Here is a 16593-nt window from a genome sequence, read left to right as displayed (position 1 = left end):
GACAGTGCCCATGAGAACTGCCTTTTTCTAGGGCAGACGTGGGGGTTTGAGGAAAAAACCCAAACAAATATCAGTGTGTGGACGTGGATTGTTTGGGATGGTCCCTTGGGCTGGGAATCAGAGGCTTTGGAGTGGGGAGTGAAAGCAAAGTGATGCCAGAACAGCAAATGGGAAGCTGCCCTCCCAGGAGTGAGGGAGAAGCTGTGTCTGCCCTCCCTGGTGCTGAGCAGTCCTGTCAGCCATGGAAAAGCCCCTGGCAGATACCTGAGTGTTCCCTGAGCCTGAGGTGTCACCCTGGCTGCTGCCAAAGGTTCACAGTTGCTGCTACCCTAAAACTTCAAACCTTTGCTCAATTCTAGCACAGATCCTGCTGGTCATCTCCCAACACTTTCCCTGTCCCTCTTGGGGGAGAAAACACTCTCTGTGTTTTGCAGGAGCAGCAATGGGGTTGAATCCCATTTTTGTCCCTATTTTTGGAGGGGAAGCCAGGGGAAGCAGAGCCTGTGCTGAGATGGAGCTGTGGGCAGCAGTGGCACGAGCTGTCTGCACAGCTCCTGCTGCTCTGTGCCCTCAGTGGCAGCAGTGTTTTCTTGCATGAAATCCCAAAAGGCTTTTAAATTGTGGGAGAAAAGTGCTTTTGGTGGCCTGGAGCATCCTGTGACTTTTGTAGCAGGAAAGAAGCCTTCACCCTCCCTGCTGCACGGGGAGAGGCTCCCACAGGTGCCCAGGCCACGGGTGAGGTGGGTTCTGGTGTGGCTCCTGTTCTCCAGCCCCACAGGGATGGAGCTGCTCAGCTTTCCATGGCTGAGCCAGTGAGCTCAAAGCCAGTGAGACAGCCTGAGCACTGCTCAGGGTCAATACAGCCAAAAACTTGAGGACAGAAACTCTGATTTTTTTTCCCCCATTATAAAGATTTTTTTTTTTTTCATTTTGAACTGATGACAGTGAATTAAAGAACTGACTGGCTTTTTCCAGCCCTGTCCTGACAGGTGTCAGTCACCAAGCAGGGCTTTCAGGACATGAAAGATTGATAAGGCAGAGCCAGTGGGCGTGGAGGTGATGCTTCCCTGGCAGAAAATGCCCCAGCACCCCAGAGCACTGACTCAGTCAGCTAAAAAATGTAAGTACAGTCCCAAAAAAAGCAGAGAAGAGGCATCTCTGCTTTCCAAACTGCAGCCACGCTCAATCCCTTCCTGTCCTGAAGCCCTGTCCAAGGCAGAGTGTTGAGGAATTGCTGAGCATTAATGCAGCACAAGCACATTGGGGTCTGCTGGTGATGTTGATGTTACACATGAAATAAAATTCATATTTTATTCATTGTCTTAATAACATCCATGAACACAGCGTTTGTCTGGCAGCTCCAGCTCTGTGCTGCTGTGTTGTTGTCCCCGTGTTTGTGGGATGATTTGGGGAGCCTCAGTGAGGCCACAGCTTCACCAGGGCTCCAGTCCAGCAAATGGGAGGGAAACGACAGCAAAAGCAGCTGGGGCACTAAAAACCCAACCTTAACAGCAGAAATGTGAAACTTCTTCTCATTTTGCACTGTAATTAAACACAAGGGCTTTATCTGTCCTTTTAACTGTTTGTGACTAAACTGAGTTGAAAGGCTGATCGAGCAGCAGTTATTTTGGGGAGAGCAGAAAGCCATGCTGCAAGAGAGACACAGCAGCCCCTGCTCAAAGAGGTGATTTCAGCATTTTCTCAAAAATCCCATTAACTGGAGAAAGCCTCATGTGTTCTCACTCCCACTGAGACATTCTGAGCTTCATCTTCATCCTTCACAACCCTTGGCAGTGGGGAACCAGCAGCTGGATGAACTCAACCCAGGCTCCCTGTGTATTTATTTATTCTGGGGAGTTCTGCTCCTCCCCACAAAGGGGCTTTCCAAATGATTCCTGTTTATTTTTGGAACAGGAAAGACCACGTCAAGGAATTGGTATGAGCTAGAGCTGCTTCCCAACCAGCCCCAAACAGTGATTTTTTTCCTTCCATGCACACCCCAAAGCTCCAGCTCCTGGAGATAACCTCTTGCTAGCACATCTGCCTCCATCTAGCAGATCCTTTGTTTTGGAATTAACGTGCCACAGGAGGGCAGGTTTGTCTTCAACCTCTCCGTTGCAGGTGAGGATTTTGGGACCACAGAGGATGTTAAGAGCCAAGGAGCCCTGCTCCAGTCCAAACTGACCCAGCCTTCCTCTTGCAGGATCAGAGAAGAAGATGAGGCACAGGCAGAAAATCGGGCTGAATCTCAGCTCAGGAAAGCTGCTGTGCTAAAAGACCCCCTGTGTGCCAGGATGAGGGCAGGCTGGCTGCTTGCAGCTCAGGGGGAAATAAGCCTTTTTTTCTCCCTAAATTCTCAGCCTGGCTCGTTAGGAATGAGCAGGGATGCCCCAGGATGTCGGTGCCCAGGTAGTGCCAGGCTCAGCAGCCTGAGGGCAGCTGCTCCCTCCTCCCTGAGGAGGGCAGGGAGCAGTGCCAGAGCAGGGATGGAAGGAGCAGGAGCGTCTGCAGGGGAAACTCCTCTCCTTGATTTAAGGTCCTTGAATGACGGCAATTCCTCATGTCTCACGCTGCTCTCTGCTGGCACTTAATTACCCTCGCTGGAAAAACTGCCCTCAGATTTCCACCTTGACTTTGCTGACTTCAGCTTCCCTGCTGATGGATCCTGATTTGCCTTTGGCTGCTAATTAAGAAGCCCTTCAGCCTTTGCCAGCTGCTCCTTGCATAGGTAATTAGAGCCCGTGCCCCAGCCACCTCTTCACCTTCCCAGCAGCATTCCTCCAAAATCTGTGCAGCCTCTTCCCCATCTGCCTCCCTGGGGATGGCACGGCTGTGCTGTGGGACTGTGGGGTCACCTATAGAAAAACCCAAATAATGCACTCACCAAACCTAAAGAGTCCCCTGAGGTGGGATTTGTCCCACCACAGGACAGAGGTGGACGTGCCCATGCTCTCAGGGCTCACAGTGCCCAAGGAAGGAAAAGCAGCAGCCTCTTATCCAGCAGAGGAGGAACAAGGCAAGTTGTCTTCCAGATTCCCCCCAGAACAGCTCAGCTCCATTTAAACAGTTTTCCTGGATAAGGCAAACCAAGGGGATCCCCTCTCTGCCTTCCCACTCACCCTTCAACTCCAAAGCTCAGCGAGATCTGGAGTTTTCTTTGGCATTTGGCTTTTTATTTTAAGTTTAAAACTGCCATGGGCTATGTGCCCTTTCTCCTCGCTCCTGGCAGTGGAGCCAAGGCTGTTCAGACTTTCCAAACATAAGTGGGACACGGCCCAGGCCTAAATTTGTCCCGGAAAAATTGTAAGCAGCTGAAAGAACAAGAAGGGAAGAAAGTGGGGGAAAAAAATCCCCAAATCAACTTGCTGTTGCAATAAGCCCCCATGTGTGTCAGGACTTACGGGAATTTTGCCTGAAAATGTATTTTGAGGTCCTCCTCCCCGAGGATGGCCATGACATCACCCAGCAGTGGGAAAGCTCCTTCACCTGCACTGCCAGGGCTGTTCTCAGCCCAGCTCATGGATCCCTGCCAGCAGCAAGGTCCTTGTGCCCACAGAGGCCACACGTGCCACGAGGCAGTGGCCTGGGGACACTGCAGGGTCACCCCTCGGGGATTTTGTTTTTCTCTGCCTGCTCTATCATTTTTCCTGCTTTTTCCCACAAGACCCATTGAGCATCACCAGTCAGAGTGGAGGGGATTGAAGGCCATCAGTGTTTGGCCACCTCAAACCTGCAGCTGCCACTCTCCAGGCTGCCTGATCCCCTGTGCCACTCCGTCACCCTCAGAGCTTTACAGGGACCTGCTCCAGCTGGCTAGCAAGTTTCCTCCTTTTTTTCCCCCCACCCTTTTTCCCCCTTTGCTGATGAAATCAGCACTTAATAAAATCACATCAGGCCCAGATGTTTTCTTCTCGGGTCAAGATCCAAGGAGGTGAAGTCAATTAGAGCTGCAATTTATCCCAGGCACACACTGAGCTCCTGGCACCGGGTGCTGCTGTGCCCAGGGGCAATCCTCGGTCTGAGGGGATGCAACCACATCCCAGGGGGTGCAATCACATCCCAGGGGATGCAACCACATCCCAGGGGGTGCAATCACATCCCAGGGGGTGCAATCACATCCCAGGGGATGCAACCATATCCCAGGGGGTGCAACAACATCCCAGGAGACTGCAAACACATCTCATGATGCAATCACATCCCAGGAGACTGCAAACACATCCCAGGGAATGCAACCACATCCCAGGGATGCAACCACATCCCAGGAGACTGTAACCACATCCCAGGGGATGCAAAGACATCCCAGGAGACTGCAAACAAATATCGGGATGCAGTCACATCCCAGGGGGTGCAAACACATCCCAGGGGATGCAATCACATCCCAGGAGACTGCAAACACCTCCCAGGGGGTGCAAACACATTCCAGGGGGTGCAACCACATCTCAGGAGACTGTAACCACATCCCAGGGGATGCAATCACATCCCAGGGGATGCAATCACATCCCAGAAGACTGCAAACACCTCCCAGGGGGTGCAACCACATCCCAGGAGACTGTAACCACATCCCAGGGGATGCAATGCCATCGCAAGGGACTGCAAACGTCCCGTGCCTTCCAAGCACCCCGGCTCCACGCAATGAAGCCGGGGCCCCCTCCGGAGCGCACAGCTGGCTGCACAGCTGGCCCTGGCTCCGGCCAGCTGACACCGTGGGGGCTTCCGAGCCCCATCCCCGCCGGGGAGCCTGCGGGGCTGGCAGCCAGCGGCACCGCCTGAACCGCCTGGGGCCACCCCTAATTAGGAAGCGCCTAACGAAGATCATCAGCTGCTCCGGACCGAGAGCAGCCAGTGTGAACAGCTCACTGTGGTGTGGGGGTTGATACGTGTTCTTCTTTTGGAGCTAAATGGTATGATTTTGGAATATTAATAATCAGGAAAAACATCGACTTTAATCTTTTTTTGCAGTGGGATGAGTCAAGGGGTAAACCCAGCTTATTTTCAGCCCAGGGATGTTCCCCGTGCAGAAGAAACAGCTTTTTGTTGGTGAGGCAGTGCCTAGAGTGATTTGGCATCACCCTCCTGATCCTGATCCTGGAATACCAAGCAGGGTATTGGTATACCAAGCAGGGTCAGGCTCACAAACAAGAGACTGCACATGGAGAAAAGCAAGGACGGGTGTGATCACTGCCCCCCAGCATTCACAGACTTGGCCGAGCCTCTCAGGACATGGCATGGAGCGGCCACACAGATTTTGCACGTTTTTATTAATAAAACGGCCGATGGTGCAGAACTGACCCAGAAACCCGTTTGGCCAGGGCCCTTTGACCACTCCTCGCCCCTGCCTCCACTGGAAGCAAACCTATGGTGGCAGCGAGCCCGCGGGCCGTGCCCGGGGCTGGGCTGCAGCTCTGCCCCGCTCCCGGTGCGCCCCAGCCTCTCCTCGCTGCGGGCGTGGGGCGGCTCGCAGGGGCGTCAGAACTCCTTAAACCTGCGGGGAGAGAAGCGAGCGGCTCAGGGCCGAGGGCATCGCCCCGCCGAGGGCATCGCCCCGCCGAGGGCATCGCCCCGCGGGCGCTGGGACCGATGGTGGACACCGGGATGCTGCCAGAGATGCAAAGGGAAAACAGCTCTGCCGGGAAAGCACGGCCCCATCCGCACCACGAGGAGGAGAAGCGGGCGCCAGGAGGAGATCCAGCCACTGGTTTGTCTCCAGCCAAGCTGAAATGTCCCCAAAATCCTACAGCGTTTGTGCCTGTTCTCTGCGAGCTGCTCCAGAGATACTCCCCAAAGCCCTCAAGACGCTGCAGTATTGCCACAAACTGAGCCAGCTGCTTCCCCCAGCAGAAACCAGCCAGTATTTGGTGCAAACAGAGATGCTGTGAACCCCTAGGACAGTCGTCACCCTAACCAGCCCCGGCACAAGAGAGCAGAGCCTGGCAGCCCTCCACCGGCAGCCGGAGGAGGAGATGTGGGCCGCACTTACCGCAGCACGAGGCCCAGACTATTGCTCTTTCACCTGCAAACACAAGACATAAGGGACGAAATGTTCGCAGGGGGTCGGGGTCTGGCAGCCCCACTGCCAGGACTGGCTGTGGCCCCGTCCTTTAGGTGTCACCTGGGGATGTTGGTGGCAATCGGAGCCAGGCCAGTGCTGATTTGGAGACTATTTATACGCTCGCTGCAGTGATTTGCCTACAGATTTGATTAGCCAGCCCTGGCTGCGTGTAATCAAGCTCAGTTGCAAAGGTGGGCAAAGCCTATAAATTCAGTTGTTTCAAGTGCATTAATCAATCCAATCGATTGGACATCGGGGCCAGAATCTGCTAAATCAGCCAGAGACAAGGATGCACTGCTTCCCCCTTCCTCCCACTCCCCCACACTCCTGCATTCTTCCCTGGCAACTGCAACTTGATGTTTTGATTCCCAAATCTTGATCTCGGCCCTAAATGATTGGCAGAGTGGCTATTTGCAGGCTGAGCCTGCAAAGTGAAACTCAGAATCAGAATGGATCAGGCTTGTGTTTGCATTTAATGCTGAGGGCTCAAGTGAATATACTTACAACCAAGCTACTTCCCATCCATCACTGACTCTGTTAGCTGCACACTAGAGCTACAAAGACACAACGACACTGCATTGAGCACCCCAAGTGTTTTTTGAGGTGCAGATGGCTAAAAGCCCCCAGGTGCTGCCTTGGCTTGAGGTGGAAATGTCTCAGTGGCCACAGGAGCGGGACAGCGGGCAGACGGCTTCGCGATGCCCACGCGAAGATGCAGCAGCGACAGCAAGGGGTAACAAACATCCTTCTGGAGCAGCACTGACACTGAGCTTGGGCATTGTGGCACCAGGGGCCACTCCGGGGTGGCAACTACGTACCCTCTCTGCCTTGCCATGGAGCCACACCAGCCACGGGCCTCTTTGACCACCACACGAGCAAGGAGCTGCAAGAGGAAGGGCGGAGGATCGCTGCAAGGCTGGTGGCACTGCAGCCTCCAGCCTTGGCATGAGTATTTCCACCACCAGGAGATCAATTCTACAGCTCTTCCTAGCAAAGGTCATCTGAACTAAACCTGTGTGAGGTTGGGGTTGTTGGGAAAAGCCAAGTGAAAGCAGAGTTTGGAGTCCGTGGGGAATAGATTTGTAAAGAATTCTCAAAACTTGATAGAAAGTTTACACAGTCTTGTATATTTATGTGTAAATACTGAGATAAGGTGTGTTGACTTAGGAAGGTTATGGAATAGAGATGATATTGCTGAGAGGGAGATTGAACTAGAAATAAGTTTTAATAAGTTTCAAAATACGGTTTTGTAGAAAGATTCAATATCTTGGAGAATTAGCATTGTGAAAAATGTATTCTAGTAGGACTATGTGGCAAAAAAATATAGGTAATTAATTATAGGTGAAATATAGTGTTAAAAGTAATAGTAGTATTGTGCAGTAAAAGTTAATAGGTTGAAAAACATTTATAAGGTATCGTAACTGAGAAACAGGTTCATTTCTGATGGAATGGTGTTGAGATTTACTTTTTTTGTGTCTCACTATTTATTGAGACTGATAATAGACTAAAATCTTTTAAAACATTTCACAGTTATCTCTGTAAAAGCTGAGAAAACTAACAAAATGGTGCCTCGTGTGAGGAAGCGATAACTCAACTATCTGTTTAAAATACCTCAGCTACCCCATCCCTGCAAAAGCTGAGAAAACCTACAGAGGCACCACAGGCCTCTGCAGTTTGCCCTGTGCCTGGACATCTTCTGAGAACCATCTGTGCCCTGCACAGTGAGCAGGCAGCCAAAAGGGAGCCTGTGCCACCCCAGGGTGGAGAAGGGAGCCCTGCCAAGGCGAGACCTACCAGGCAAGCCAGGACGTCGGCTGCTATCAGCATGTAGAAGACATTATTCCAGCCCGTGGGGGAGATGAGCCCCGCCAGCAGCGGCCCCAGCGCGGCACCTGTGGGGCACAGGAGCCACGTCAGCCCCGCTCGGAGCTCAGAGGGGACCAGGACACACAGCACCCCCAGGACTCACCAACCGATCCCGTGCCGTCGATGATGGCCGTGACAGTCGAGAGGGCTTTGGCATTTCCTTTGAGGGATTCATGGGTGCCCTGTAAGGATGGAGGGATAAAACAGAAGGAGTAAAAGCAGCTTTGGGGTGCATGGCTGGCATTACCCAGGGTGAGGCTGGTGTCCCAGGCAGCAATTTCCATGTGTCAGACCAAGCCACGGATGGGAAGACCAAACTCAAATGCTGCTTGCAGCCAAACCATGGCAAAACCTGGATCGCCAACAGCAGGCAGAAATTCCCAGGGGATCTGCCACCAAATATTTCCACTCTGCTTGTGCTCAGAGGGAGATGCAGCAAAGCTGAAACACAGCCATGTGGCCAAGGTGAAAAAGCAACAGGAAAAACCCCTGTGTTTAAGGGAGGGTGTGGAGCACAGCACCAGGCGTGACAGCTCTGCCCTTCTCCACTGGGCTTCAGAGGCATTGGAAAATGAAGGTAAAGTGCAAAACTCCCAGAAAAATCCCTTTGGGAGTGAGAGAACAGCCTCAGGGTGTGCAAGGACAGCGTGGCGGGGTCTGAGGTGTGCCTCTTACCAAGTCTGCCGACACCGCCGTTGTGATGAGCGCGTAGGGCCCATTGACCAGAGCACCACAGATGATCAGCATCGCTGCAGGGCACCCAGGGAGAAATGAAATCTTTACGTGCAGGGAACAGCAGGACATTGGCTCCATCATCCCCAGCCTGCGTGTGGACATTGCTGTCCCATGCATCCATCTCCTGTGCATCTCCATTTTCCCATGAAGATCCCACCCAGCAGGCAGTGAACACTCATCCAACACCACCCTCCCCAAAATTCAGCCTGGGAGCCTGGCTCAAGAGGAGGAACAAAGGCAGGTGAATCCTCAGTGTCTTCCATCACCAGTGACAGGACCAAGCTGCACCACAGAGCTCTTTACCTATTGATGTGCCAATGCCATTCTGACCCACATGGTTATACAGGAACAGCTGGAAAAGAGACACCAGGTGACCAATTATGGCTACTCCAGCTGTTTTACCAGGAGTTTTCCTTGCAGCAGCACCCTGGGAATGGGATGGAGAAGGTGGGGTTGTGAATTACTGCTCGTGCCAAGCACCAGCTGGGATGGGGGGCTGAGTGCACCCCTGACCTCTGCATCCCACTGGCATGATGAAATACCTGGCAGCTGGCAAACAGAGGTGCTGCCACGATTTATGGCCAGCGAGGCTCTGCCACGTCCCACAGCTGCAGCCAGACATAATTTGCCCCAGCAATGCTCTCGGGGCCATGGATGTGACGCAGCCCCTCTGCTCCCAGCATGTGCCAGCTCCCATCCCAGAGCCAGCCAGGGTTGGATTACAGCTAATTAGCCATGTTGTGGAAGCAAAGCCAAATGAGCTCCATGCAGGTGCCTGGGAAGGATGTCCAAGCCAAGTTCCAGTGGAGCGTGAGGCTGTTGGCATGGGGGCTTTTGGGATGAAAATCAAAGAGACAAAAGCTGGACCGGCTCGGTGGGACCCCCAAGGCTTTAAGCAGAGTTATGGCAGGATGGAAAAACCTACAGGGTTTTTTTAGTTGTCAAGGTCTCTGCAATCCCTCCCCAGCCCCTAGAGCTGGACATCCTTCCCAGGAACATCTGGGCACGTGAATCAATCCCAGCTCTCATCTCAGCCGGGCGCGTGACCAGCTTATCCCAGGCACTTGGGAAGAGGAAGGCAGCTGTGACTCAAAGGAGCCGGAGCAGAGGAAACCCTCGTGACAGGGTTTGGAGCCCGTGTGACAGCTCACCATGGGAGCAGCGACCACCAGCATCACGCAGCACGTGGTGGCTCTGCCACCAGTGTAGTCAGAGATGAGGCCAGCGAAGATCCCCCCTACAAGAAAGAGTGGCAGGTGTCAGTCACACCACCCCAAAGGCAGAGCTTTGCCCTGGCTCAGCCCAAAATCCAACGTGATGCTCTTTCATCCCCCATCTTCTGACCAGTATACCCCCAAAGTTAAACAGAACAATATCAGAATGAAGAGCTTTGATTTATCCCTTCCACTTCCTCCCTGCAGATGGTTTCCCAGCACTTCCATGCCGCTCTGCTCTCTTCCATGCTTGCAAACTGTAGGAAAAGGAGTGCCTGAGCAAGAGAGACCCGAGGAAAGAGGCTGTGATGGTCGTCAAAACAAATGGATGCCAAACTAAAATGGGGGGGTGTTTGCTGCCTGCTGAGTGCCAGAACACTGAATAAACCTCATGGAGGAAAGAGAGGGTGCTGCCTGTGGGGGGAATCAGCCAAGACTGGACAAGGCCAGGATGGTCCCTAAATCATCCCAGATCCACCCCTTCCACCACAGTATGTTGACAAACCTAAAATGCCCCCGACATCAAAGAGGGTCGACAGGTCCCCAGCTTCCTTGGCACCGAAATGAGCTGTGGGGGAGAGGAGAGGGGTGAGGAGATGCTTCTCTTGCAAGGCTCACTCCCGCCTCGCTGTCCCCAGAACTCACCAACATTGACAATGTAGAGGGGCAGCCAGTACAGGAAGGTGTAGCTCACCAGCTTGGCAAAGAGCAGGCACAGGGAGAACTCCACTACACCCTGGGAGGAGAGGAGCAGACATCAGAGGAGCCTCCTTCCCCCAGCCTCCTCTGGATGGTGGGTTTTTCCCATTTTCTGCCCTGTGGATGCTCTGAGCTGCTCTGGCTTTGCTCTTTCCTCCATCCCAGCACTCACAGGTATCCGAAGTGCCCCAAGGAAGCTGATGGCTTCGGGCTCCTCAGCTGGCTCCTTGGGGCTGTTGGAGTGATCCACACTGCTCTGGCCTGAGAGGCTGAGCGGGCCTTCGTTGGAGATGACTGCTTCAGGATCCTTCTCACTGGTGGTCACTCCTCCAGGATCCTCATCAGCGGCCGTCTAAAATCAAGCCGAAAGCAGCAGATGTGGCTCTCACGGCTGGAGGAGGCTGAAACATTGGCTCTGCTGCTGGGGCATGACCCAGAGGATGCTCCCAGTGGAAGAGCAACAACCATCCCCTGTGACGACTGAACACTGCTCTAATTCCTGCCATTACAACCTGATGACCCAGCTGTTTCACTGTGCCCTGAGCGACACCCAGCCCAGGGCAGGCCCCTTGGGAATCGGCGACTCACGTGGTGCAGAGGTGGATTGCAGTCAACATCCTCAGGATCTGCAGGGACAAAGAACACCCTGTGGGGAAAGCCTGGAGCAACCCCACTCCTCCTGCTCTCCCTCCAGCATCTCAAGGGTCTGGGAACCCCCAGGTCTAGGCTGCATCTCTGGGTACCCTCTTCCCCAGTAAAAACCCAAAAGACTTCCCTGATATTTCCTAGAAAGAGAGGCTCAGAGGAATGACTGGTATGGGGAATGAGCCTGCCTGGACAACCCCAATGATGCTGAGCAGATTCACATCCATGGAAATAAGTATTTGGGCATTGCCAAAAATGCTTAGAGATGGGCAAGGCGGAAAATTATATATATTATATTGGTTGTCTGCTGTGCCCCAGATGACAACACTCACACTCCACGAGGAAGAAGAAGCAGATGATGCCCACGACGATGATGATGATGCCAGGCACAATAAAGGACAGTCCCCAGGCAGAGGAAACCCAGGCACCGGCAATGAGTGACCCTAAGATGTTGCCAACAGAGGTGTGCGAGTTCCAGATGCCCATGATCAAACCTCTCCTGGTGGGGACACAGCCGGGTCAGTGGCACTGGGGTGGCTGCCAGGGTCAACAGGGACCAGGACTGGCATGGGACACGTAGGAGACAAACTCACTTTCCTTTGCCAAACCAGTTTCCAACACACGCCACGACAGCAGGCCAGCCAGTCGTCTGCACCAGCCCATTGCAGACCTGGCAAGAGATGGGGAGCATCACCCAGCAAGCACCAACCACAGCCAAGGGGCCCTGCACTGTTTTGGGCAACTGGGCTGGAAAACAGCCACCCCTATTCCAAAGCTGTTAAGAAAACACTTGGTTTGTTTGGTTTTCTCCCTGCTGGGGCAATCCTGGAGCCGTTTGCATCGCTCCCATGGCTAAACCGGGAGTGGCTGGTGTTGCCAAACCAGCTGCCGGCACCGCTCGGAGACGGGCACGCCCGGCGGTTTCGACGCCCACGCCACGCACAGCCAGGTTTGCAGGGAGTGGAAATGCTCAGTGCTGCCCTGCTCAGAAACTGGGGCACCCCAGTCCCTGAAGGCCACCGAAAAACCGGGATGAGGCCATGGTGATAAAGCCTGGGCATCCTCCAGCACAACACACCTGCACTACGATGAAGTACCAGAGGACATGGATGTTCCAGAAGTAGCCGAGGCCAAAAAGGGCAGTGAAGAGCCCGCTCAGCACCATTCCCCCTGACAGGTAGTAGCGCAGCGGGAGGCGCTCCCCAAAAATGCCGCTGCAGAGAGAGGGAAGAGCACACCAGAAGCTGTCACGGGTGATGCCAGCAATGGGCACTATCACACCGAGCCAGTACCCGAATCCTGAGCAGATCCCTGGCTGCTTTCCTGTTAGCATGACCCCATGCCAATGGAAACCAGCTTCCGCCAGACTGGTGCAAACTGGTGAGTGGAGGGGAAGGTCCTGGGTACCTGATGAACATCCCGATGGCGTAGGCCACCAGGAAGGCATTATCCAGCGCCCCGAAAAGTTCCTTGTAGTTGTCCCCATCTGGAAAACAAATATTAGGGCCACCTCAGTCTGGTCCCCATTTTGTGTCCCCTCCCCGTGGCTGCTGGCTTGGTCTTGCCCCCATTCCCAAAAGCCTGGTGTCCATGGGGGCATTGTGGGGCATGGCCAGGTGCCATCGGCACTGGGACCTGGTCCTGACATGGACTTCACCATCCGCTGCTGCCCTTTGGCCCAGGGGCATGGGACAGACCTTCATCACTTAATTACCTCCGGTGCCTAATGAGCAGCTGGCTCCCTGCCACACCCTGGCCACGATCTGGTATTAGGGAATGGAGGGAGCCCAACTCGGCTGCCACAAGAGTGGATTTTGGGGTGCCTGGGGGGGCTCAGCCTTACCAAAGGGGGCCCAGCTGCACCATGTGGTGCTGTTGGAGTCATTGTGGGGGTTCGGGCCCAAGGCCGAGCAGTTGGGGTGCAGCTGGCTCTGCAGGGAGAGAGAGAGGGGGTGAAGTCTAAGTGCTGTCAGCATCCCCCCCCCATGTGCCCTCTCCAGGCTCCCTGTCCCCACAGTAGTGGTGAGGCTGGAGCTCACCTTGACGATGCTGATGGGTTTTCGGGAGAGGTGGTAGCTGGTGTAGGAGAGGAAGGTCAGCACCAGAGTCAGTCCCCGATAGCTGTGGGAAGAAGGAGGCAGAGGGGTCAGGGTTTCTGGGACAGGGATGGGTGGCTTCAGCACCCGATGGGACTCTTCTAATGGATTGGTGACCTGAACCAGCTCAGCTGAGCTGGGCAGGAAGTGAGCAGGCCCCCTCAAAAAGGCCCAGAATGTGGTTTAAAAAGATCAGCTGAGTTTTTTGGGGAACATCAAGCAGTGTTTCCATCTCCTCAAGCAGTTACATCCCACCGACACACAGGGTGAGCAAGTGCCTTCCTGGTGTCACAAGTGGAAACTGTGCTGATTCATCATCACTGCCAGGGTTCATCAAAGATAAGTGGGAAAAAAAGCATCTCCCCTTCCTCCACCAAAAAGCCAGTTCATCCTCTTTGCTTGGATTAAATGCAGGGAAAGGGGGAGTCTGGGCTTAGGAAATGGGGATTCTGCACCCATCAAAGCTAACAGATAAAGCCTGGAGAATCCCAAGAAGGATCTAGCACTCTCTGGAGCAAGATGAGTATCTCTGAAGGAGCTATCCTGCCTTCAGGAAGGGTTTTATGGCAGCACAGAGGATGCAAGTAGTCACAGGCAGCTGCAGCACACAAACATGTCACGAGGTTGCTCCAAGTTTAGAAAAAAAACAACCTTTCCTTTGGTGGTTTTGGCCCATCCTGCTCCTCTTTGCAGTTTCACTTCTCCCTGGAGCTGCAGCAGCGACGGGTGCCTTGCAAATCCCTGTGCTATGATGCTGCTCCAAGGCTGCAGAAATTGCTGCTTCCCACCCCAAAAACCAAATAAACCACCCTAAATCACTGCTAGTGACTGCAGGGCTGATCCAAGAGGAGCAGAGAGGCCACGGCAGGGAAGGGGAAGATAAACTTCACATGCAGTGCCCCCTGGGTCAGACACTTGGGTGTCAGGTTTTTCCTTTTTACCCTACATGTTCTGGCAGGGAAAATTCCGGCAGATGGAAAAGCAAGGGGGAGTGTCTGGCAATGGGTTTCAAAAAAATCCAAATATTAATTGAAATTAAATGGGCAGCAGTCCTATCACCTCGTCAAAAAAGAAGACAGCAGGCAAGGTCTCTGTTTTGGCCACATCCCACTGAATTTTGAGAGTGAGGGCCTGAGGCATCCGGAGGCTGGTGGGTGCTGCTGCCCATCTCGAGGTTCCCCTTCCCCAGGCTGAGTCCCAAGCCCTGGGCTGCAGCGGTGTGGGTTGATCCCATCTCACAGTGCCTGAAGGCAGTGCTGGGCCCCGGGGCAGTGACCCCTCACCCATGTCCCCAGCCCAGGTGCCATCCCTGTCCCCATGTCAGTCCCCAGCGAGTGGTCTCCAGTCTGGCGCTGGTCCCAGGGCTGGCCCCGTGCTGGTGCCGGTCTGTTGTTCCAGGGTCAGCGTCCATCCCAGTGCCAGTCCCTGTGCCCAGGGCCAGTCTCTATCCCGGTTCCACTTCCAGTGGTTGCCAGTCCCCAGTGGAATGACACCCCCTCCTCTCTAAGCCGGGGCTGATCCCTGCGCCCGTTCTGGTCCCCACCGTGCTGTCGGCTCCAATGCCCAGGGCCAGCCTCTATTCCAGTGCTGGTCCAGGGAAGAGTGAGTCCCATTCCAGAGACTGTCCCTGTCCCGGTACCGACACCCTCCCTGCCCGATGTCAGTCCCTATCCCAGTTCCAGTCTCAATCCCGGTGATAGTCCCGACCCTGGTGCCGGTCCCTATGTCCAGGACCAGTCCCGATCCCGATCCTAGTCCCTATATCCAGAGCCAGTCCCGACCTCGGTGCCGGTCCCTATCCCCAGAGCCAATCCCAATCCCAGTGCCAGTCCCTATGTCCAGGACCAGTCTCGATCCCGGTCCTGATCCCGATGCCAGTCCCTATATCCAGAACCAGTCCCAATCCCGGTGCCGGTCCCTATACCCGGTCCCGATCCCGGAGCCGGTCCCTATATCCAGTCCCAATCCCGATGCCAGTCCCTATATCCAGAACCAGTCCCGATCCCGGCGCCGGTCCCTATATCCAGTCCCAATCCCGGTGCCGGTCCCTATCTCCAGAGCCCGTCCCTATCCCCGGTCCCGATCCCGGAGCCAGTCCCTATCCCCAGTCCCGATCCCGGAGCCAGTCCCTATACCCAGTCCCGATCCCGGCGCCGGTCCCTATCCCCAGTCCCAATCCCGGTGCAGGTCCCTATCCCCAGAGCCGGTCCCTATCCCCAGTCCCGATCCCGGTGCAGGTCCCTATCCCCAGAGCCGGTCCCTATCCCCAGTCCCGATCCCGGAGCCGGTCCCTATACCCGGTCCCGATCCCGGAGCCGGTCCCTATCCCCGGTCCCTATCTCCAGAGCCCGTCCCTATCCACGGTCCCTATCTCCAGAGCCCGTCCCTATACCCAGTCCCAATCCCGGTGCCGGTCCCTATCCCCGGTCCCGATCCCGGAGCCGGTCCCTATATCCAGAACCAGTCCCGATCCCGGAGCCGGTCCCTATCCCCGGTCCCTATCTCCAGAGCCCGTCCCTATCCCCGGTCCCGATCCCGGCGCCGGTCCCTATCCCCGGTCCCGGTCCCTATCCCCCGTCCCGCTCACCGGCTGTCCCGGGGCAGGGCGCGGAGCAGGCGGATCCCGGGGGCGAGCGCTGCCCTCATGGCGGGCGGCGGCGGCGCTCGGGCACCCCCGGCTCCTTTTCACCGCCCCCGGGGCCGCCGCTCCCGCCCCGCCGGCCCCGGTCCCGCCCCGGCACGGCCCCGGGGCCGCGCGGCGTGAGCCGGGCTGCCCTCGCTCCCTCCGAAACAAATCTCGCCTCCGAGCCCGGCGGAGCGAGGGAGCAGCCGCGCTGGGCCGGGGGAGGTGGCACAGCCCCGAAGGGACCGACCAGCCCTTTTCACATGCAGATTTGCCAGCAGAAAAAAACTGGATTTAACTTTTCCACTCCCACCCCAGCAACTTCCGAACAGGCTTCGCTGCCCTGATGGTGACTGAGCTACCCCAGACACATTTTGGGGTTATTGCCAGAGATGTCGGGAGTCCTTCTCTTCCCCCACCCCCTTTCAAAGTATCCCATTTATCTTGCTAGGGGCAGATTGAGGATGAGGAGTAGCACAGCTGTATTTATTCCTTTAACTAAGCCCCGTATCAGCCCACACCCCCTTTGGGGATCACTCCAGAGGTAGGAACAGAGGTCCCCAGGGCATGAGCAAGTTCCTTGGGGACTTGCCAAGGAAGTGCTTGTCCTCAGCCGCCCTAGAGCTGAAATCAGTTATTAGAAATCCATTTACAGCTTTAGCCCTT

General features: G+C 55.1%; 1 protein-coding gene across 3 annotated transcripts; it reads right to left on the bottom strand.

Moving 5' to 3' along the window:
- Nucleotides 1-5239: 5239 nt before the first annotated feature.
- Nucleotides 5240-16003, bottom strand: SLC37A2 (solute carrier family 37 member 2). Of its 3 annotated transcripts, none has more exons than XM_021525851.2 (18): nucleotides 15892-16003; nucleotides 13248-13329; nucleotides 13052-13139; nucleotides 12616-12694; nucleotides 12287-12422; nucleotides 11802-11878; nucleotides 11541-11707; nucleotides 11152-11189; nucleotides 10736-10915; nucleotides 10510-10600; nucleotides 10370-10432; nucleotides 9802-9887; nucleotides 8954-9002; nucleotides 8591-8664; nucleotides 8019-8097; nucleotides 7844-7941; nucleotides 6868-6932; nucleotides 5240-5482 (listed from the first exon to the last, which is right to left on the bottom strand). In XM_021525851.2, the coding sequence occupies exons 1-18, from the start codon at nucleotides 15948-15950 to the stop codon at nucleotides 5467-5469; spliced, it is 1527 nt and encodes a 508-aa protein (XP_021381526.1). In that variant the 5' UTR covers nucleotides 15951-16003; the 3' UTR covers nucleotides 5240-5466. The 3 variants fall into 3 exon arrangements, with proteins under 3 accessions (XP_021381526.1, XP_021381525.1, XP_021381522.1); XM_021525850.2 differs by lacking the exon at nucleotides 5240-5482 and adding an exon at nucleotides 6504-6603; XM_021525847.2 differs by lacking the exon at nucleotides 5240-5482 and having other exon boundaries at nucleotides 6504-6932.
- Nucleotides 16004-16593: the final 590 nt, after the last annotated feature.

Source organism: Lonchura striata, chromosome 23 (assembly GCF_046129695.1).
Source record: "Lonchura striata isolate bLonStr1 chromosome 23, bLonStr1.mat, whole genome shotgun sequence".
Lineage (NCBI taxonomy): Eukaryota > Metazoa > Chordata > Aves > Passeriformes > Estrildidae > Lonchura > Lonchura striata.
Note: the sequence above shows the minus strand (reverse complement) of the source record. Positions and strands in the feature narration are given on the sequence as shown.